Below are 22,614 nucleotides of genomic sequence, written 5' to 3'. Positions count from 1 at the left end.
AGCCAAGCACTGGGCGGCCGTGAGCAAGCCTCGTTTCCGGGCCTCCCCGTCTGTGCGGGCGGCGCTCAGGCCGCCCCATGAGCCCGAGCCCCCCACCCAGGAGCGCACCGCCGGCGCCCACGCAGACCCAGCTCGGGAGCGTGGAGCCCCGCCTCGCCCCGGCTGCCGCCCGCGAACACGCCCCTCCGCGGCCGGGACTCGCGGCCGGCCTGCCCTCTCCTAAGATGGCGGCGTCGGCGGCGTCGGGAGGCGGGGCCCACGGGGCCCTGCGGCCAATGGGTTTCCGGCCTGAGCCGCGGGCCCGGCACGGGAGGCGGAAGTGCCGCGGGCCGCCGCCTCCGTCCCGGCTGCGGCGCCTGCCAGTTACATAACTCTCTGCGGGCTCCGTGTGGCGCCCCTTCCCGGCTCTGGCGGCCCCGGGATGCGCTGAGCCCCACCCGTGTCCGCTGCCGCCGGCTCCCGCCCAAGGTGAGGCCCCCCCCGTTCGGACCTGCTGTGGGCGAGCGGGCCGTGAGGGGGAGCGCGGGCCCTAGTCGGCCGCGGAGGGAGGCGCGGGGCGTGGAGCGGCGGCGGTCCGGCCCGCGGGGTGCGGGGGGCGCGGTTCCCAGCGTTGCGTGGGAACCGGCTGTTTGTCTGGGGCCCCCCTGTGCCAGGCCCCAGGGCGAGCGGGTGGGGACACCTGGAGCCCGGGGGCAGCCCGCCGAGCCGCCCTCGAGGTGGAGGACCCGGCCTTCGCGTAGTTCAGCGATTTGCCGCCGCCTCGCCCGGCCCCACCTCTGCTTTGGTACTTGTTGCACAGAGAATATTTGCCGGCTTGTGTGCCCTCCTGTGACCTCCCGAGAGCCTGGGGCTCTGTCTGTCGTTCCCGTGTCCTGCTCCCTCAGCTGGACGCTTTGGTATTAAAACAAATCAATCCCTTACTTTTCTGATAGTTTACAGACTGGCATGCAGACCCTACGCCAACTGACCTCCGTCGAATTGGGCACTTCCCAAGGAATGGAGGGAATGGGTAGCTTCTATGGCTTGTCCCCCTGGGAAACTTTTCTGGGAGGCGGTGGGCCTTTGGGGGACCGCCAGCATCAGATATCCGTGTGCCCAGCGGGAGGCCTGGAGATGAGGCAGGAACTTTGCAGTAAACATGGACATTGGCTGCTGCATTGACCTGCCTTCACTCTGCCGAGGCCTTGAGCCGCAGGATTTGTGTGTTTGTCCTGATGGAAGGGCATACCAGCCCCACACAGTAGCTCCCTGTTGCCCTTGGGGTGGTTGTTAATTGGACTGTCAGAACTGGAGAGAAGATTGCCGGTAGCAGAAGTTTTACCACAGCACTAAAAGCAGAAAACCTCTAGTTAATGCTTACCTGAGTGTAGGTCATAAATACCACATCCCCGTAGCCCTTCGTGACATAGAGACAAGTGCGGGTTCTTTGGCCAATAGTACTCAGCCTGCGTGGTGGGACGAAGGGGAGTCTCGAACATCACTTGAGTTCGAAGGTGCTAGGGCAACAAAAAATTTGCTCGCTCGCTCTCCCACTCGCTCTCATGAAAATCCCTGAATTGCCTTATGTTCGGAGAAAATGGAATTAAAAGCTAGAGGAAACTCAAGGGTGGCTGAAAGGTAAGTCCCAGTCACCTTCCAAATGGACAAGTGGCAGTCATGGCAGTGCACACATTTCTCTCTTTCTGGGATTTTGTACCCATCAGAATTAATGTGCCAGTCGGCCCAAGCGCTGCCTCCACTGTGCCGTCGGTGCTGGAGTCCCATCTCATTCAGCTTGCAGACCCTCGAGGCTGCTATGAAGACAATTGAAACCTGTAAGTAACCAAGTCAAGACATGGTGTGGTGTTAAAAGACCACATAAAAAATTACAGACACTTAAAAAAAAAATCTGCGTGTATCCTACGTGAGCCCCTCCCAGTTGTGACTTACAGTGACTCTGGCGCTGTGTTTATTTTAACCACACCCACTCATAGACTTCAGGTATGACTTGTTGAAATTGCTTAGCAACAGCAAGCCTCTTCCTGGGAAGGCTGAAAATTCCTGGATGTTAGACTGGAGTGATACAAGGTGCTTTACACCTGAACGGGGCAGGGAAGCCGTGCTTGATGACTGGGTGCCCTGCCAACCCTCAGTGGACCTGTTAGCAGCAGTTTGGTTCTTGGCAGCCTGCGGAGTGTTCAGACCTGGTGGACACAGCATCCTGACATTGCAGCAACCACAGGGAATACAATGTGGAGAGAACTCCTCAGAGCTGAGGGCAGAGCAGAGGTCTCCCTTTGTTGGTGACAGCCCTCCTACCTGAATAGAAAGCTGGCTGCTTATTGACAGTGTCTTCTCTTAAAGGGTGGCCCCCTCCACCCCTGCCAGCTCTGCATCTTATTGCCATCGCCTCCCCTCAACAACTCTTCCTGGAAGGAATCCACAAAGCCCTCACAGTGTTTCCGTCTCAGGTCCTTGTTTGTCGTCCTGTGTCTGTGTGCAGGGCTCTCAAGTGCAGTTCTGCTCTGCAAGCAGCGCTGGGCCTCCAGGGCTTCCTGGCTAAGTTCAGATGCTGAGTGTGATGTAGCATGTGTTTGTGAGTGTCTTTGGTAATTCCAGATCAGGCCTCCTTCCTTAAATACCATTCTTTTTAGCTTGATCTCTGATAGAAGTTGGCTGGCAGGCCAGTTTGGGTTATCTGAAGCCCAGATATCTTATTGCTGATTAAAGAGAGACCTACGTGTTTGAAAGCCCAGCGAGCATACAGTAGGTTACTATTCTGCTGTGAACCTTATGGTGTTTGCCCAGTGCTTGTGGAACAATGGGAAGGGGGTCTGCCCAGGCCTGGGCTTCCTGCAGGAAGTGGTTTGGGGTCCATGTCAATAGTTGAACCAGTCCTCAATGGCTCTCAGTGGGTCACTGCGGAGGCTGACAGACATGTGACCGTCACCCCAAGGAGGCCCCAGCACTGAGCTGAGATGGTCAGGTAGAGGTGAAGTAACAGCAAACGAGAGCCAGGTCCCTGCCCTGTCAGGTCAGGACTTCAGACTCGTCATCCCCTTACCTGAGATGGACTTCCTGCTCAAGAAGGGGCCACACATGCCACAATAATGTCATGAGTCATTTGAGTGTGACAACGTAGAGATGTTAAACTGCCTCTTCAGATTATAAGTAGAGTGATCATCCACTTTGCCCCAAAATAGACCCTCTCAGTGCCAACTTTTAACTCCGTACCCTTAGAATAGCATGGCGTTTTGTACTCTGGTGCCAGAAACAAATGTCATGAACATAGATTCACAGCTGTAAAGAAACAGAGGAGACCGTTGTGGGAAGGGACATGGACACATTTGGGAAAGTCTTTGTTGCCTTTGCTTCCACGGGAAAACCAGAGAAAAATGTTGTCGTCTCTAACAGACCATGTTAAAACAAGAGATGCCTCCCAGTCCTGCTTCTTGCTGGATAGCCCCTGTGTGCTATTAGACATCAAACTGTGTTCCTCTTTTTTTGTTTATGCGTTCCTGAGATAGGACCTGTTCGGGCAGCGAAGTTTTGAAATCTGAGCCTCTTTTCAAAGTAACTGAGAAAGCAATTTTATTTTATAAAATAGTCTATGGGTAATTGTCCCTTAGGTACTGAAAAGAATCCTTTTCTGGAAAATGTTAACCCAGTAATACTTCCATTATTTCTATAGCGTTCACGGGAGGGCTGTTGGAGACTTTTTTCAGACTTGTTTCTTTTTGGAAGATGACTCCTGACTAGTTGTAAACTATTCAGAAGGTCTTGCTGGTCAAATATTTGCTGCTCTTCCTACTCTTAGTTTCAAATTGCTTTGCATCTCCTCTGACCTCTCGTTGTTAACACCTCCACCAAAATATATATACAGAAAAGTCCACGCCGGACAGTTGATAATGGCATCATGTGCCTGTACCACTCCCCAGCCCCCAGCCCCACCACCGGAAGACTCCTTGGGCCCCTTCCTGGGCAGGCTGTCTCCTGTTAAAAATTTTTATTTACTTGCAGGAAACACAAGAAACCATTGTCATTTTATTGGGCACAGAGTGAGTAGGGGGTGCTCAGTTTCTGCTTTCGATTGCATTTGAATTCTTACTTTACTATCAACATGTGTTCAGAGTGAAACAAAAAGGCCTAAGAGAGTACGCCCCTCCTCAAGAAAAGGAATGTTCTTTTTAAATCGCTTTTAAAAATGGTTGTCTAAAACTTATAAATGAAACTTTTAAAAGTGAATTTTATATGGCCACACGAATAGCTTTTTAATGATTACCCAGGAACCCTTCAAAGTATTTTTACGTGTCTGTTCGGTGTTCTTATCCACAACCGCCTCCTCTTTGCTTCTTTACAGCTTTGGATCTGTGTTCAGAACATTTGTTTCTGGCACCGGTGCACAAAATGCCATGCTGTTGCAAAGGTACAGGGGTTTAAAGGTGGGTGCTAAGAGAATCTGTTTGGGGGCAAAGTGGGTAATACAATTTGAAGAAACACTAAAATTTCCAAGTTTTTACTAGTTAAAACAGTCCATGAGATTATTTTAATAAAAATATGTTCATGATTTTCACATACCACCTGAAAGTCTTTTTTTTTTTTTTCTGATAAAACAACCCAAGCTCATTGTAAAAAAAAAAAAAAACCTCAAAAAATAAGGAAATGAGAGGTGTAGTACACAGGACACAGATATCTGCCTTCATTCTAGAGGCAAATGCTGACGGGAGGTTGAATTACTTTTTGAAAATAGTTTTGTTATGAAAGTTAACCTTGTGATCAAGTGTTAATTTATATACCAAGTTTGACCCACTTTCATATTTAACATCTTAGCTATTCTGAAGGTCTTAAGTGCAGACTCAGAGAAGCAGATACTGCAAAGCATAAAATAACAGAACCCAGCAGAGTGAGATGGGAAAAGCCGAGAAAGGCTGCCGGCTCTGGTTTGCAGAAGGGGCAGCGTCGGGAGTGTCTGGGCGGCTGGGTCACTGAAACCTGATGCCCTGCTGCTGTACCTTCTCCTTTCCAGCCTTGCGGGTGATGTCCACTCCGCCGCTGCCCCCACGCAGTGCACAGCGTCGCTGTGGCCGCTGATGTTCTCTGGGAGAACAGGTGTGCTCTTGGTTGGGGTTCCGCCCTGGACAGCGTCCAGGCTTGAGTGTTAGTAAAGAAAGTGGATTAAATACAAACATTTTATTACCCTTGGATTCCCACCCCTGGAAATCTAGTATTTACAGGTGGCTTTGTTTTGTGTTTAAACCAAACTGGTTGACCCACTCCCTGGATCTGACCTGGGAGTTATGTTCTGGGCACACACCTTGTCAGGCAGCCTCCTACCAAGACCCCAGCTTGAAAAGCCACAGGGCAGAGGCGCTGCTCACCAGGCGTCCTTGGCCACCCAGCCCACGTGCCTGCCGTCTCCGGCCATGGCTCTGATGGCATCTGCAGTGTGAACGTCTGAGCAGGCCAAGGAGGCTGTGCTGCAGCCTGGGTTCCTATCCGGGAAGGTGACGCTCCTGAAGCTTTCCAGCGATGGGGCTGCCAGGCCCACTCTTGCCCCCTTATTTCTGGCCCCCATGTCAGTGTCCCCGTTTTCTCCCAGGTCACATTCTTGTCTCTGTTCTTCTCTTCGTCCTTGTCTCTCCCCAAACCTGGACTTTCTTTCTCCAATTCTGACACTGATCAAGTGGGGCTACGGAAGGTTAACAGTGATCCTACCAGTAGAAGCTTGCCAGCCTTCAGCCGCTCTGGTGTCAGTCCTTACAAAAGCCAGAGGATCCTCTCCAACCGCCAGGGCCAAGGTTAGCCCAGATGCTTCAGAGGACACCAGGGCTTGCAGGTGGCATGCCCACGCCGTGGCCCAAGAGCGTGCCCAACATACCTGATTATTTTACAGTGGAAATGTGGTTAAAGAATGAAGAGGAAAAATGAATTTACAACAAAGTAAGACCTATCTTGGGACACTATGTAAAGCTGAAGAGCAGAGCATGGAAATGCAAAATACCTCCACGTCGGCCGGCCCTTTTTAAGGGTCTCTCTGCTCCCCGTTGGCACAGGCACTCTGCACACGTCCTGCTTGTCTGGGAGGGCGTTGGTCCCCACTTGGTAGCCGCTCTGCAGCTCAGGGCCGGCACCCAGACCACGGCACTGGATGCTAATTGGAGCCGGGTCAGTGTAGCCTTAAAAGCCTTGCCCTCCCCAAGACCCTGCCGCCTCCTGTTTTCACAGCCCTTCAGAAAGTTGTAAATCTTCTTCCACCTCCCAGCAATCGAGTTTGAAGAGGTGTGCCTTAAGACTCGTGAGTTTGAAGAGGTGTGTCTTAAGACTCGTGAGTTTGAAGAGGTGTGTCTTAAGACTCGTGAGTTTGAAGAGGTGTGTCTTAAGACTCGTGAGTTTGAAGAGGTGTGTCTTAAGACTCGTGAGTTTGAAGAGGTGTGTCTTAAGACTCGTGAGTTTGAAGAGGTGTGCCTTAAGACTCGTGAGTGATGAATCCGCAGCTCCCCTTGTGTGCAGGAGGTGGGTGTTGAGAGGGAGGCTGATTGGACTAGAGCGCAGGGTGCTTGGTCCTGTCGCCCTGGACATGTTCCTGTGCTTCGTTGGCTCAGGCTGCTGTGGAGACAGACGTCTGCTCCCCTGCGGGCCGCCCCTCCATCAGGCAGGAGATTATTCTTCCAGGCCCTTCTAGCCCCCGGCCTGCTTCACGGGTGTACAAGGCAGGATCCTGTCACCGTCACAACCTACTTTTTTTTCTCTCCCACTTCCAACGCATCCTAAAGGCAGGAGCTTAGAGTTCATTGTTGGATTTTTCAAGCCGATAAACCTGGTGTCTGAAGATTTTCATGTTCTCGAGGGCCCCGTGGTCTTTAATCCTTGAGCCATTGGTGGTGTGCATCAACAGCTCGGGCTTTACTCTTGGAGCCACCAGGGCAGCGCTTGGTCACCGGGGAAGGGAGTGGGTTCCAGAAAGAGCTGGGTGGAGACGCGGGCTGCAGAGAGTCTGGGAGGTGATCCCTGGGGGCTGCTGCATCATGGGTGGTTGTCACTGATGCTGGAGCAGAAGTGGCGCTGAAGGGGGCGAGGCCAGGGAATAAAGCAAGAAGGTGGCAGATGTGGCATCGAAGAGGAGAAGGCGGCAGGGAGGCCTGTCCAGGAGGAGGGAGTGCCCAGGGCATCTGCAGCCCATGGGGGTCTCTGCCAGAGCGAAGATTGAACATCCCAAGAGGGGGCTGCTTGGCCAGGGAGGAGGATGTGGAGCTGGGTCCAGGCTTGGTCGGCTGATCTCAGGGACAGATGAGAAAATGGAAGCCCATATGGTATGGAGATGTCTCAGTGGACATCAGAGCTGGACTGTCCTGGGGTCACAGTGATTCAAACATCCCTGTAGCATCTGAGGGGCAAATGGAGGGAGGCCTATGTGCCCCTCAGCTAGGAGAATGGACCCTTTGAACTAATGGGAGTGAAAGAAGAGAAGGTGGGAAGCTCTAGAGGCGAAGGTGGGTGCCACGGGGCCGTGTGTGGCCTGAACCCTAGCCTGCCAAGGGCAGGGGCAGAGGCCAGAGTGCCTCTCGAGTCATTACGGGTGTGGCGCGGCTTTGGGAAGGTGAGTGCGAGATGTCTGGCACCAAGAAGCAGTGCCTCTGAAGGAGGGGCCCTGCGACCTTGGGCATGGTGGTGCCCTCTGCGAGGGGCTGCTCCAGAAAGTAGGGTTGCCTGTGGCTTTATTACTGGGCTGGGAATGCAGCGCCTGTGGCATCGTGATAACGCGGGAAACCCTTCCCGACTTGGAACAGGCCCACTCTGAGCCCCCAGGTTCTGACCCCAGCACTTGGCAGTGGGAAGGAGACAGGACATGTGCCTGTGGGTGATGGGGACATCCTGGTGGCTTGTTTCTTCACTTTGCTCTGTCCCTCTGACTGGGCGCTCAGAGGTACTGTGCTCAGGTGTCCAGACACCACCCCTTCCCCATCACCTTGGAGTCCTCAGAAAAGTGATCTGTCTGGGGACCTGGAGGTCATTTCAGCACAGAAGGAAGCCGAGACTGGCAAACAGCCTCGTGGGGATGAGGCCAGGGGACGGAGGGACAGATGGAGCAGCGAGTGGGCAGGCCCTTCTTTGGGTCTTGGAGAGTGTCTCCCTCCTTGACTTGCTCACCCACACATCCCCAAAGGCCAAGGGCAGGACGCAGACCCAGGACCCGGGAGGGACTCTCGCCGTGAGTCTGAGCCCCTGCAGCCTCACAGGCTAACTTAAAAACTCGGGTGAACCTCGTATTCCACACCATGTGGCCCTGCTGTTGTAAGGTAGACGCATCCATGTCTGTGGGGAATGTGCCCACAGATGGCTGTGTGTCTGCAGCTTCAGTGCCCAGGGCTTGGACCAGGGGGCCTGACTCTGGGGCTCTGCTGTGCCTTCACTTGCTGGTCCCTGTTCTCTAGTGAGTCATGAGAATCCTTGTCCCATAAGCCCTAAGAATAGCCCAAAGCAGCAGGAGATGGGTGCCTGGTGGGAGGTCCTGTGGACAGGGGAGTCCCTTGGCCTCACCAGCCTCTCAGCGCTGCTGCCATCTCTCTGCCTGCCCCCTCGGCCACCACTGCTTCCTGTCCTGGGCACACAGGCGCCGGAGTCTCCTTTTCCCAAGCATTGTGTCTCCTTCTCAACCCCGTCATCTGGGCCGGGACAGACTAGGCACTGTAATATACTGTGTGTTTCCCTCAGTTAAATGTAATGTGTTCCTGTTTTTAAATCAAGGCACCTAAAGAACCAGCCTCTGAAAACATGGATGTACTTGTAATAGGGATTCGAGAATCCGCAGATGGCCGTGCCTCTTGGAGCCAGAGTTCACCTGAAAGTGGAACAGGGAACACATCCTTCCCCTTTGGTCAAAAGCCTTGTCCCAAGGATACTAGGGGGAGATTTATACATCGCAGGACACGAGATGTTCATTTATTATAGATCTCTTTGCTGTCAAGCCTCAACGTAGAGGTTTTTTTAAAAAAATCTTTTCAAACCAGCTTTACTGAAGAATTGTACATACAAAAAAACACCACCACCACCGACATGCAGAATGTTGGTCCCCAGGAAGTGCCTGCCCCCAGCCACTTTGCAGTCAGTACCCTGCCGCTGGCGGCCTTTGAGGCCCAGGCTTGCTTCCTGCACTTACTGTGCAGCAGCAGCCGGTCTGGTGCCGGATCTACCCTGCAGCCATCCAGACCCCGGCTCTGCCGCCTGCCTTGTGGCCATCTGCACTGGTCCTGCCTGTCAGAGCGAGTGGCGCACAGCACCTTTCCGCAGCTGCTCAGAGCACATCTGCTGCCACAGGGAGGCCTGGCGCTCTGCCAGGGGTAGTGAGGGCAACAGCCGTGTCACCCCATTTCTTGGGCTGGCTCCACCCGGCAAGCCCCAGACAGTTTTCCTGGGAAGAGGAGGATGTGAGTTTCCTGGCTCGGATCAGGCATCAGAGCTGAAAGTTGATTTGAGATCCATCTGGTGATTGTGGTTTGTGCTAGTTTCCTGGCCGCCGAGGGGAAGTCTGAGCTGGTCTTTCCTTTCTCAGAAGCATCTAAACAGCTACCCTTTGAAAACTCGTTGACAACACAACCGTGCTTTTGGTTGAGACCTGATAGCATTCTTTGGCCACCTCCTACACACTCCAAGCCAACGGCAGATTGTTTTCTCTTTGAAGGTGAAATACTGCAACGGCCCAAGTAAGCTGCCAGGTTGCTTGGGCTGGTGGCTCTTCCTGACCGTGTGCTTGTGCTTCCCCCCCAAGCTCCCCGGTCTTCAGCCTTGGCTTCTCCCAGGTACCCCCACTGCCCACCCAGAGGGCCTGGCAGAGACGGGGGCTCTTGGGCTGTGGGGTCTGGGTCAGCCCCCCGTGGGGTTCCAGCATGAGCATCCGCAGTTTGACTTGCGGGCTGGAAAGCTTCTGATTCTTTCTAGAATCTACAGTGACTTTCTTCAGATTCTTTTCATCCATTTGCTCACCAAAGAATCATCCACTCTTAGGATTAGGGCTGGTTTTCGTTGGGTTTCTAACAACTTTATTGAGGTATAATCCACATTGCCATACACTTCACCCACTCAGCGTGCCATTCAGCATGTAGTGCCGTCTACCACATTCAGTTTCAGAACACTGTCACCACTCCCCCAGAAACCCACAGCCTTAGCCATCAGCCTCCAGTCCTCCCACTTCCCCCGCACCTGGCAGCCACTCATCTTTCTGTCTCTGAGGATTTGCCTGTTCTGAACCTTTCGTATAAATAGAATCATAAAACGTGTGGCTTTGTGTCTGGCTTCTTTCACTCAGCACGTTTTCAGCTCTCCTCCAGCTGTAGCATGTGTCAGGACAAGATACCTGCTGCTTGGACAGTCGCCTTGTGCTGACCCAGCTGCCCACTGGCGGGCGCCGCCTGCGGGCCATGTTTTGGTCAGCCCATCATTTGCTCCCTCTCGCACACGCGTGCCCAGTTTAGAGCTGGGGCCATAGAGACCCCTGTTGGGCCACTTGGATTGGGCAGGTGATGATGTGTCTGAGCTGAGCTTGTCCACCAGGATCTTCCCTGACAGTTGCAGCATCAGGGAGGGGACAACCCCATGTTCTGGGTCCTCTTGCTCTGGGAATACTTCCCTGGATGCTGGGGTTTGGTCCTGGTTTTGGGTGATGCGAAGTTATTGACTTTGTCGCAGAGGCCCCAAGTTTTCAAAGGGGGCCTCCTGCCTTCCCTAGTTTTCTTGGTTTTCGGGGAACAGGGAGGGGGCCTGGTGGTTGACCCTTATCTTGGGCAGCTTCGGGCTGGCTCCTGAAACAGTGTTGCATGTTCTTGGGCTGTGTCCTCTCGCCCTTTAAAAACTCAGTGGAGCCTGAGAGTTGTTTACCTTGGGTCCTGAGCGGTATTCTCTGCACCCTGGACCCTCTGAACCAGGTGCCTAACCCAGAGGGCAGGTCAGCGACTCAGCTATTCTTGCTGTGAACCTGCTGTTCCCAGTGAGGAGGTGTGCGGAGGCCAGGGCGGCTGCTGCCATGTGTGGCGCTGCTTTCCAGAGCTCTTGGTATTTAGACAACTCACCTGGAGAGCCTGCCACCGTATCCGAAATAGCCTCTGCCAACGAGATTGCTTGGTTGGTTGGTTTTTAATTGGAATATTTCAAACATCCACTTAGTGTGCCTGTCAGACAGCCCAACAATTATTAACATTGTGTCAATTTTGTTCCCACTAAATTAGATTCCAGAACATTCTATCATTTCACTCTTCTGTATCCAGTGTGCATCTTTCTTTAGGAATGTGGACATTTCTGCAGAACCACAATGCTCGTCTCCTTTCTAACAAGGTTAACAACCCCTACAGTTGTTGCTTTTAGAGGTTTTTTGTGAGTGTGTTTGGCCAGATAACTTGAAAGTATGAGAGGTAAACTGTGCAGATTCAGGACACTGGGGCTGGGGCTGGGGACACAGCCTTCCTGATTCATGTGGGCCCAAACTTCCCTGCAGTGTTTCATGCTGACTCAGGGTCTGAGGAATGACCTAAGTTAGGAGTCAGAGCAAAGCTACTCGGGACGCCGGTGTTACAGGCCAAGGGCTGTCTGTGGGCGGGCGGACCGAGCTGGTTACCAGCTGCTGGGCCCAGCGGCCCACAGTAGTGGTCGCCTCCTCCATGGTTCCCAGCCCTTTGCTGTCAGCTGCTCATTCTGGCCCCGCATCGCCCTGGGAGGCCCAGCTGTGGGCATTGGAGAGGCCCAGAGGGGATGGTCAGCTAAGGCCAAGCCAGAGCCAAGGCCCGGCCCAGTGTCCGAATCCATCCTCTTTGTGAGAGAAGGGAGGGAGGGTCACCTGCACTGTGGGGGTTGTGGTGCTCTGTACCTGAACTGTCACGTTTTGTGCAGCAAAATGGCCCTTTACCCAGGATGACCAGGGAGCTGTGTCCTATCTGGTGACCCCTAAGATGTATTTCGGACACGGATGACTCATAAAACTCAGGACTAGTCCATTTTTCAGTAAGTGCCTGGCCACCAGAGAGAGAGATATGAGGTCTCTGAGGTCACTCACCAGAATGTCCTGGGCTCTGGGCCACATCCTGGGTGCCCTTGGGGATGGGAGGCTGCAGTGGGTGGCTGTGGCCAGGGTTGCCAAGTGCTGGAATGGTCTGGCTGTGTAGGAACCAGAGTCTTGCGCTGGACAGGGTCTTAGTTTCTGAAGGTGCATCCCAGTGAAAAGAAACCAGCAGGTCACATGGAAGCCTGCCACTTCCCAAGTTTGGGGGCCTTTTTGGTTTTTGGTTGGTATTTTGTTTGGTATCTGCAGCTGAGAGCTCAGGCACACAGCCCTGCAGCTCTGGCCGGCTCTGCCCCGGAGGCCTCTTCAGTTGGCTCTCACTTGTGTCCTTTATCAGCCAAAAGAAAGGATATAGATGGCTCTTCCCGCCCTTCTGTGGGGCAGCAGAGCCCAGAGGTTCTGCAGGGTGACAGCCGAGAGACCAGCTCCTCCAGCTCCTCAGTGCCCGGCTTCTTCCAGCAGGGCGCCTGCCAGAGACCGGAGGTTGGAGGTCGGAGGTCGCTGCTGCTTTCTGGGCACAGGGGTGCCCCAGCTGCTTATTAACTCTGTGCCTGGGGGGGTGCCCCAGGCCTCAGGCTGGAACACACCTGCCCAGCTAACGGGTCCCTCAGAGCTCCTGGGCCTGCAGGTCAGAGGAGGGCCCGCCTTGCAGGCCCCACATGAACAGTGCAGACACCAGCTGCGAACATGGAGGGAGGAGGAGAAAGCACGCCCCTCAGTCCAGCTCTTGAGCCAGTGCTGTGCCAAGGGACCTGTCAAGGTGGCATGGCCCCTACCCCTGGGAGCCTGGCGTGTGCTGAAAAGATGGAGCCCCATGTGGCCACAGAGCCACGCTGCTCCTGCAGCCACCCTCCCCGCCCACTCTGCATGTCTGCTCCAAGGTCCCTGAGGCCACAGTGACATTTCCAGTCCTGTGGACTTGGCTACTAACCCCCAACCCTGGTCCCCTGGGGCTTGCTGGTGCCATAAGGAAGGGGACACAAGAACATCTGTCATTACTCAGCCTGAGGAGCTGCTGCCCTCGGCAGCCGTCGGCCCAACTGCCCAGCAGCACCTGGTCCTGGGGGCCGCCAGCCCATGGCTGGCCCTCGAAGAAGCCCCCTTTCTTGCTGTGCAGTGCCTATGGGATTGAGTCCCAGGCTCAGAGGCAGAGCGACTGAGGCCTGTGGTCAGGCCTCAGGGTGGATCTCGGCCCCGGCTGCTGGCAGGTTAGGCTGTGGCCACCTAGGACCTTATGGAAACTGAAGCCTCGTGGGAGCCAGGCACACACGGCCGTCAGCGCAGCAGAACCGTTGCGGGCATTTCACTTGGGCTCACTGGGCATCATCTGGCCCTTCATGGGGCTGGTGGGCCCTCTGCTGTGTGCAGTGGAGAAGCCGTGATGGAGGGCACGGGAGACCTGCCAGGGCACGGAGGCTGGTGTGCAGTGCTCCGCTTCCTTATCTGCAAAGTGGGGGTGACGCCTGGTCGTGGGATCCTTGCAAGGGATGGAAACTGGCCACGCAATTCCTGAGGGGACCTCCGCCCGTGGGGATGTATCCATGTTCCTGTCTTGCCCACCTCACAGCTCAGTATGAGGAGGAGGAGTTACTGTGGTGACTGTGACCGACCGGCCAGCAGGCTGGGGAGGGGGTGGCACGCACCCTCCTGAGCTCGCCTCCCTCCTGCAGGTGTGAATGACAGAGGTGGTGCCGTCCAGCGCGCTCAGCGAGGTCAGCCTGCGCCTCCTCTGCCACGATGACATAGACATCGTGAAACATCTCTGTGGCGACTGGTTCCCCATTGAGTAAGTTGGATGGCACAGCTGTCCTGGCTGCAGATGGGCAGGGTGGGGGGACGCAAAGGCCCTGCAGGTGCTGAAGGTGAGGATGGCCGGAAGTGCTGTGGGAGCCCAGAGCCGCCTCGGCGTCGGTGGGCCTAGGCCCTGCTCTCTGACTGCCACCTCACCACGCCCTTTACATGAGGAATTCCCCCAAAAGGACTTTGCTGAGAATCTTTAGTTGCAAAGATAGTCAGTACAGTGCTATTTATAATTCAGAAAATTGAAAAACAATTCAAGTATCTGAACAGTAAGGAATTGGTTACATATATTAGGGTATGTGCATATAAAATACACAGTCAGGAAAAAAAAATCTGTTATAGAAGTATATATGTGAAAGACAGTTTTTTACGAGATATTTAAGAAGAAAGCAGACTAGAAAAGAGTATGTACCACAGTCTGTTTTTATTTTTAAAACATGCACAAGATAAAAGCTTATGGGGCTGTATCGCCATGTAGCAAAATGTTTTCATAGCTAGAGGCAGGTGGAGTATTAGCATCTACAGTTCTGTCTGTTTTTGCTTGGTATCGCCTGCATCTTCCTGTAATGTGCACATATGGCTTTTACAGTGAGAAAAATAGGCGTAGACTTTTTATTTTGAATTCAGATGCCACTCGACTGTGGACTGGCTCTCCCGACTCCGTGTCATCCCCCTGCCCCATCTTCGAAGAGACTCACAGAATTCTTGGAAGTCACCTGGCTGTCCGTGTTCCTCCAGGCGCTCCTCTCACAGAGAGTGTCACCTGAAGCTCTCCCCCTCGTCTCACACATCTTGTAAATCATCGTTCCTGTCCTGCCTGGACAGATGTCTGCTCTAAGGCGATGCTCGGTGGAGCCCGAGTGGCGGAGGACAGCCTCCTCGCCCGCCGGGAGCAGCAGGCAGGCCCCTGAAGCCCCGCTGTCTGAGGCATAGCGGCAGCTGGCCCGGCCTTTGGCAGGCTCCCCTGAGTGTGTTCTCCTCCTCAAGGTACCCGGACTCATGGTATCGCGATATCACCTCCAACAAGAGGTTCTTCTCTCTCGCTGCGACCTACAGGGGTGCCATCGTGGGCATGATAGTAGCTGAAATAAAAAGCAGGACCAAGATACACAAGGAGGTGAGTGTGTGTGGTGGTGACTTGGTGGGTGTCACTGGGTGGCCTGTGGGGCATGGGGCAGATTTGTGCCTGCTCTGCGGAGGGCACTCTGCTTTCTCTTAGGAGCCCACACCTTGTACGGAGCGTGGGTGTTGTACCACGTCTCTGTGTGTACTTGATAACGTCATACACGCGCTGAGCAAAAGGCCTAACTGCAGGCTCCTGACAACTGTCAGGAGTGTAAATGATGAACTGCCAGCAGAGTTGAAGGAGCTGCAGAAATAATCTCATTTGTGTGGCGGGGTCACAGTAACTGCTGTGGTTTGTTAAAGGAAATGCTGTCTCAGAGGTTAGCAAAAATAGGATATAACTTCTTTTCATCCAACTTCACAGACCCCTTGAAGATCTGAGAGCCCCTGAGGGTCTGTGGACCCTGGGTTAGCAAGCTTAGCTCCAAATGTGAATGAAATGCGAGGCCACGGCCACAAGCTCCTTGTTCCACATTGTTGGCTTGGGTCAGGGTTTTGCCTGAACATTTCAGTCACCTTAGCAACCGAGTAGTGTTCACCACGTGGGTGTTCACGCCAGGGAGTGAAAGCCCACCACCCACACCGCTGGCTCCAGCTGCTGTTGGTTAGCTTCTGGTTATTTCGTTGAAACTGCAAGGGTATGTCCTTTTTGAAGACCCCCCTGCCCCAGTCTGCCCCATTTTGCCCATAATTAGATTCTGGCAAAGCTGGTTTCTTTTAAGAGTAACTTTTTTTATCCCAGCTTCCTCCTTTCTGGTTGCTCTGCTGACGTGCAGCAAAGAAGTAGTGTTTGTGGCAAGTGACGATATCTTTTTGGTCGCTCTTCTTGCATGGGACAAACTGTCCCACCTGCCCATCTCCCTGTTTCCCGGTGTCGCTCCTCAGAGACCCCTTTGCGTGGCTCTGACTGTGTGCCCCTGGGACTAGCCAGCCCCATGGTGACCAGATCTCTGTGTTCCTTTGAATGAGTTGGTTTTCCCCGGGAGGCAGAGATGGGGACCCTTTCCTTCTGTTCCTAGGCTCTGAGGAGAGAGGCTCTTTGCACCCCGGCAGGTGCTCAGGCCCTGCTGGGATGCTGAGTGAAGTCAGTGCTAGGGCAAAGCTGGGCCTGTTAGAAGGTGTCAGCTGGAGAATGAAGTGCCCTGCTTGCCTGCCTGAGACTAAGGGGCAGCCGCCCGTGTCCAGGTTAACTGTGGTGTGGAGCACTGCGCCCCAGGAGCGGGGCCGGGGCCGGGTTGACCCCGCCCAGCATGGGGAGCCACTCAGTGACGGGGACCAGGAGGGTCTCAGTGTGTCACTGGCACTTGTTCGCTGCCCAGTACTTGCCACATGGCCCAGCTGCCCCCTCGTCGCCACCACACCCCCACTGGCCCAGCATCGGGGTCCCTCGTCTGCTCTGCCACGCGTTCCCAGAGAGGCGACTACGCGTGTGCTCTTCCTGTAGCGGTTTTCACCAGAAGGGACCACACCCTCATTTCCACAGGGGAAGAAATTGTCCTTCATCCTTTGTTCTGTCCCCTTCCACCCCAGTGTCCCTGTGTTATGGCTGGGGGAGTTGGCGCCTGAGGTGTGTTCTGCACTGGGACCAGGTGTTTGACTGTCAATCTGACTTTATTTCTGACTTTTTCTTCAGGACGGAGACATTCTAGCCTCCAACTTCTCTGTTGACACACAAGTTGCGTACATTCTCAGTCTGGGAGTGGTGAAGGAATTCAGGAAGCACGGCATAGGTAAGGGGTGGCCGAGCACCTGGTCTGGGCCCAGGTCCCTGGCACCACGTGCACTCATGCCCCGAGCGCGGGTGACGCTGGCTCGGACTAGGCCTCCGTCTCGCCTCTCCCTCATCCCTCCTTCTTGTGTCCGACCTTCTTCTCTTCCTCCTCCCCCAGAGTCTCCCAGCCCCACCTCTGTTTGTCGGCCTTCCGCCCATGTCCTCCCACACGGCACCGAGTCTTTCCACAGTGGCCTTGTTCCCAGACCTGAGATGATCTGGTTAATGATAGCTCCTGGGCACCCCCACTGGGGAGCAGACACTTCCTACCATGCCTGCTATCACACACACAGTGTGTATCTGCTCACAAGTGTTGTGATCAGGAGTAGAAAACACAACTGAAGAAATAGTTGTAGATTCATGACAGGTGTCCATCTCATGCCAAAGCCCATTCCCCTCTGCCATGCGGCTTGCACGTGGTAGCACCTGTTTCTAGCCCAGTCCCGTCAGTCCACGCTTTCCTGGGCTCAGGTGGACACTTCCTGCCACCTGAAGGGCTCATGAGTCTCCACTATGGGTTCAGCCCCTGGGAGGTAACTGCCTGGCCTGTGTCCATGTTCCTAGATGCCTGGTGGTCTGCAGCTAACAGGCCCCATCTGGCTATGGGGTTTTACGGACTTGAACAGTGAGTAGTTCTAGAAGGTCGGTCTTTGATACCAGCCCTGCCGTGTGACCATCACCTCTATCCCTGCAGGTTCGCTTTTACTTGAGAGTTTAAAGGATCACATATCGACCACGGCTCAGGACCACTGCAAAGCCATCTACCTGCACGTGCTCACTACCAACAGCACAGCGATACACTTCTATGAAAACAGGGACTTCAAGCAGCATCACTATCTCCCCTATTACTACTCTATCCGTGGGGTCCTCAAAGATGGCTTCACCTATGTCCTCTACATCAATGGCGGACACCCTCCATGGACAATCCTATATCCTTTACTTCTCAGGGGCCAGGAGGGACTGTGGCTTCCGAGCCACCAGAGTGGCTTGCAGGGACAGGACCCATGCACTGGCTGGAGCCATGGTCGCCTTCAGATGATGCTCATGAGGCCCACCTCATGGGAGGCATGCACCCCATCAGACAGCAGTGCGGGTAGACCTGGCTCACATGTTTCGGGACTGTCTGGTCGCACGTACTGGGAAAGTGGGTGCACCCTGTCACTCGGCGTTCCCTGGACCTCAGCTTGGATGAGGGGTGGGTGTTAGCCTCTGGGCCCATGGTCCATCCATCCAACAAAGACTGTTTGAGAGCATCCTGTCCAGGTGCGTGGGAGGCACAGCAATGAACAGAACAGAGCTCTGCCCCATCGGGGCCTGTGTGCTGCCCTGGAAAAGCAAGGGGGGGCGAAAGAATGGTTGGCTGTTTAATCACTTGGGTCCAACCTTCGTCACGGGTGTGTCCCTACCCAGCTTCCTCTCTTTAACTCTCTTGCCCTTGGCAGGTAGGAGAGAGGCCAGGAGACTTCCTGTAGTCACAAGGTGTGGCCCAAGAGATCTGTGGGGGTGCATGTATGAGGAGAGGGAGAGAGTAAATGAATGAGTCAGGGATTTACTCATTTCACAGGGAAATAAACAGGAAAGAGGAGGGCGGCCGAAAAGCCCGCGGCCTCCTGGCTCAGGTGAAGATGGATTGCCTGTGCGCGTCCAGGGGTTTCGTGTTGCCCCCACCTTGTCTCGGGGACAGGTCCCATAGGGGAGAAGCAGGAACACTTGCTTTTCTGCCAGACCCCCCCAGCCTTGTTGGGGTGCCCATGTGCCTGAGGTTGTACCCAGAAGGTCCTCTTGTACCCAGGTACCAGCCTTTATCATTTTGTGCCATGGAGATGCCTTGGCTAATGAGGCTCTCCAGCGTACTGCTGAGGCTTAGCAGGCTCCTGGCCTTCCAGGAAATGGCGTGCCATCTGCACCAGTCCTACAAGTCACCACGTGGGCCCCATAATGGTGCCACCCAGGGATACAGGGCAGACAAGGCAAGTCTGAGTCTTCCTTAATGGAACCGCACGGACTACATACAGCACCTGGGTTCTGCGTTAGCAAACCTGAGCCCGTGCTCCATCCCACACAGGATCTACCGCCAGGCCCACAGCTTGCTCTGCAGCTTCCTGCCATGGTCCGGCATCTCCACCAAGGGCGGCATTGAGTACAGCCGGACCATGTGACACCTGCCGGGCAGCCTCCACTGGGCCCCACCCCTCGGTACCCTGCAGAGCCCGCCTTCCGAGCTGTCTGACTTCTGCCACCCTCTGCAAAGAGCTGGCGGCCACCTGCCGGGCTGAGGGCCTGCCCTAGCTGCAGCCAGGTGCTACACGGGTGCCGGAGCAGAGTGCCGTGGGGCGCACCTGGTCTCCGACAGGTACACTGGAGCAGCTGGTGGGAAGAGGGGCACAGAACCCACTGGCACCCCACAACAAAACCAGCTGGCCCTGGGCAGGCACCCCTGCTCAGAGATGTTGGGAAGTGGCACCAAGGGCTGAGCTGGTTCCTGAACGATTCTCAGGACTTCAGGAAGGAAAGCCAAGTCCTTGAGCCCCTGGCCACAACTTTATCTTTTCAATTCCTGAATTGCATTTAAAAAAATAATGCATTCACATGGTTCAGCAATTGAAAAGGTACCAGAAGATCAAGCCCCTCCTACCCCTGCCCCCTGCCGAGGGGTGTTGGTGCTGCTGTGTCTCGGGTGCGCACGCTGGCATCCGTCAGGTGTCGGACTTCCACACTAGCCACACCTTCAGTTCCAACTGAAGGGCCGTGTGGGCCTGCCCCGTGGTGGGCTTCTCCCAGGCGAGGCTCTGCTCGGAGGCCACTGCTCTGAAGCACCATGAGTGCCACAGGGAGTGGGTCAGACCTCAGAGCTGAAGAGGCCATGGGGCCCGGGGCCCACCCCCTTGTGCATGGACACGTGCAGATGTGGTTTGGTGGGTGGGCGCAGCTGCACAGTGGTACTCCACGGCCACCTGGGCTGAACCTTCTCAGTGCCTTGACTGGTGCTGGGCCTGAGGGGAGCCCAGTGGTCCCTGGAAAGGGTTCGGCCTGGGGCAGCCAGGGCCCAGCTGTGGGCTCCTAGGCTGGATAGTGCAGGGTGGGCAGAGCAGCTCGGCAGAGGTCTTCACCCCTGCTCCCCTCTGCTCTTTCCTGCAGGCTCAGCCAGCCTTCCTATCAGCTCTGGAAGTGTCCACCTGCCCCTGTGCCCTGGTCCCGCCTCCACATGCGTGCACCAGCCCATGGCCTGCAGGGGTGTTCCAAGTTCACTGTGGTCTGTGCTGCTGCGGGGGGCAGGAGCCAGGCAGGGGCTTCCCTCTAGCTCCTTCCTCCAAAGCCAGAGAGAACTGGGGGCGAGGAGCCCACCAGGTGTTACCGACAGACCTGATCTTAAGGCCACAGGAGCCTGAGAATGAGGGGTTGAGATGGGAGAAAGTGGACCCTCCTCCAGAACCAGCCCACAGAAGCCTGGGCACGGGGAGCAGCCGCCACCTCTCCACGAGGGGCTGGCGCCCTGTTGGCAGAACAGGAGAGCCTTCCCACCCAAGCACAGAGCTTGGGCTCAGTTCCCTGACCCAGGCGGTGGGATAGCAGGCCCCCTGCTGCAGGCCTCGTTCTGTCCCTAGAGCACAGAGCTGCCCAGCCGATGGCTGATGAACTGTGCAGGGAGCTGGGCTGAGCACGGGTCAGGTTCCCGGGTTCCTCTTGCCCAGGCCTCCCAGGCCTGGGAGCTGCAGATCCAGGACCTGGCCAGGTGCAGGCAAGCGGAAGTGGGGCTGAGCATGGTGTCCATCAAGTGGGGCCTGTCCTCTGGGGCTGGAGGCAGGCCGTGCCTAGCATCCTCCCGACCCCCTGCAGAACAGCCTGCTGCCTGCCGCCTCCCTGGGTGCAGGAGGGCCAGGGTCACACACACCCCATTGCTGCAGTGTCCCCGGCCTTTGCCTCAGTGGGCCAGCCTGAGCTGGAGGGGGAAGGACTGTGCTTCCCTCCCTCAGAACTTCCCAACCTACCCGCTCCTGGGCCTCAGGGTGGGGGAGGAGTTCTGAGGTGGAGGCCAGCCCCGCCCTCCACTTCTCCGCCCAGGGTACCCAGTGGCAGAGGGCTCTGTCGCCGCCCTCTCCACACCTCTGTGCTGACCGTGGCTTTGTGCTGGGGTCCAGCTCCGTGTCCTGTCTGACCAGAACCAGCAGCAATCCTGTGGTTTTTATTTCTGCCCTGAGGGGTGAGGGAAGCATCTTCCCGCGGGCTCCGCCTTGTCCGCCCCTCTGGCTCAGAGGCCTTGTCCACCCCTCGGTCTCTGCCCCCCATCACTGCAGTGTCCAGCCCAGTGTTGAACAGATTGTAGTGTTTTTTGTCTCATTACAAACAAATAAACAGGTGTGAACTGGTCACATCCTCTCCAGCCCCAGCTCACCGCACTGGGCCCTGCCCCCTGTGGGCCCCTCCTGTGACGGAGGCCGCCCAGAGCCCGCTGCCGGTCCGTCAGGTCCTGAGGACGGTTCCCTGCCAGAAGAACCGACTGTTTTGTGCAATTGCCCTGCCCCCGGTCAGCCCTGGGGAGGCCGTCGAGCTGAAGAGCTCAGCCAGCCTTTTTTTCCTCCAGTCACAAGGTCCTCGTTAGCTGCCCCCATTTGCCCAGGGGCTTCTGTGGCCAGTTCCCAGCCTTAAGCTGCAGGTGGTCCCCTCGAGATGCTCTCCTGGCTTAGAGAAGGCTTCGCAGGTGACCGCAGTGGCCAGGTGGGGACCCTGGCCAGGACACTCCACCGTGGGAGCCTGAGGTGGGGTGCCAGTGTCCCAGTCCCCAGCTGGGCTAAGTCCTGGACCAGGCGCTTCCACCCACCTCTCCTTGGAGCTTCTGGCCACCCTGGGGGCAGTGAGTTGTACTGGTCATCCCATCAGACAGATGAGGGAGACAGGGTAAGGGACTGGGCATTGCCTCAGCTCGTCGGTGACGGGCCTCTCCAAAGCCCATGGATGCTGTTTACCAGGGGCTGGGCATCCTCCCAGGGGACAGGACCAGAGGCATCTATGAACCGGCTGTGGGGGAGCACTGAGGGTCTCTGGTGCTGGTGAGTCACACCCAGGGTCCATCTGTCCGCTGTGTGAGGTCAGCCTCAGGATTAAGGGGTTGACTCCTTGGGGCCCATGGTCAGTTGTGTAGCCAAGTATCAACTTGTGGGCAGGAGGCGTTTCTCGTTGCATCTCACCCTGAAAGCAGCTTTGCCTGCCTGGCCAGCCCTGCCCCATTGGTCTAGGATATGGTCCCAGGGGCTGAGACTGACCACCAGCCCAGGTCCGAACCCATCCACCATTCTGAGAATGGGGTGGGGGCACCCAGGGTGGTAAGTGTGCATTTCCATGAGTGCTTGCTTGGGGCCTCAGGGGACCCTTCACATCAGCTCCTCATCCCCAGGACTGGCTTTTCTGCTCAGCCTCTTCCAAGTACTTTCCATGAAAGCTTGGGAGATTGGAGGCCAGCGGCCAGCTCAGAGCCAGTTTCCTTTGGAGCCAGCTTGTCCTCTCAAGGCGGAAGGAGCTGGGGCATCGGCTAGGGTGGTGCGACCTGCTGAAGGATCCACTTCTGTGGCCGGAGCTTGGCCGTGGCCATGGCCTCGGTTCCCTCCACGTGGCCTCTCCTGGGCTGGGCTGGTTTCCCACCAGGTGTGGGCTCCTCTCGGGCACCGGTTTCCCCACAAGCACTAGGGGCTGCCAGGCCTCCATTGCACCAGAAGTGACACCATGTCATTTACACCACATTCTGTTGATAAAGCACGACCCAGAGCTGGTCCCCACACAAGTTGGGGGACACACAACCTGGGCACTGGAAATCTGGACCCTTGGGCAGGCTGTGCTCCTCTTTGAGGAGATCGGGCCCCTAACTGTCTCCAAGGACCATGTATTTCCGCTTGTGGCA

The 22,614-nt window shown here is 55.8% G+C and overlaps 1 protein-coding gene across 4 annotated transcripts; it reads left to right on the top strand.

Annotated features, from left to right (window-relative positions):
* Positions 1-281: 281 nt before the first annotated feature.
* Positions 282-21,089, top strand: NAA60 (N-alpha-acetyltransferase 60, NatF catalytic subunit). 4 transcript variants are annotated; one of them, XM_037024447.2, is made up of 7 exons: positions 282-468; positions 1,704-1,814; positions 4,340-4,421; positions 13,696-13,811; positions 14,813-14,942; positions 16,584-16,680; positions 17,416-18,693. In XM_037024447.2, exons 4-7 carry the CDS (start codon positions 13,702-13,704, stop codon positions 17,925-17,927), a joined length of 849 nt encoding a protein of 282 aa, XP_036880342.2. In that variant the 5' UTR covers positions 282-468; positions 1,704-1,814; positions 4,340-4,421; positions 13,696-13,701; the 3' UTR covers positions 17,928-18,693. The 4 variants fall into 4 exon arrangements, with proteins under 4 accessions (XP_036880342.2, XP_073070713.1, XP_073070712.1 ...); XM_073214612.1 differs by lacking the exon at positions 4,340-4,421; XM_037024444.2 differs by lacking the exons at positions 1,704-1,814; positions 4,340-4,421 and adding an exon at positions 18,724-21,089 and having other exon boundaries at positions 285-468; positions 17,416-17,650.
* The last annotated feature ends 1,525 nt before the right edge of the window (positions 21,090-22,614 follow it).

The sequence above is a fragment of the Manis javanica genome, chromosome 10, assembly GCF_040802235.1.
Source record: "Manis javanica isolate MJ-LG chromosome 10, MJ_LKY, whole genome shotgun sequence".
Classification (NCBI taxonomy): Eukaryota; Metazoa; Chordata; class Mammalia; order Pholidota; family Manidae; genus Manis; species Manis javanica.
This window is presented reverse-complemented; position numbering and strand designations above follow the sequence as displayed.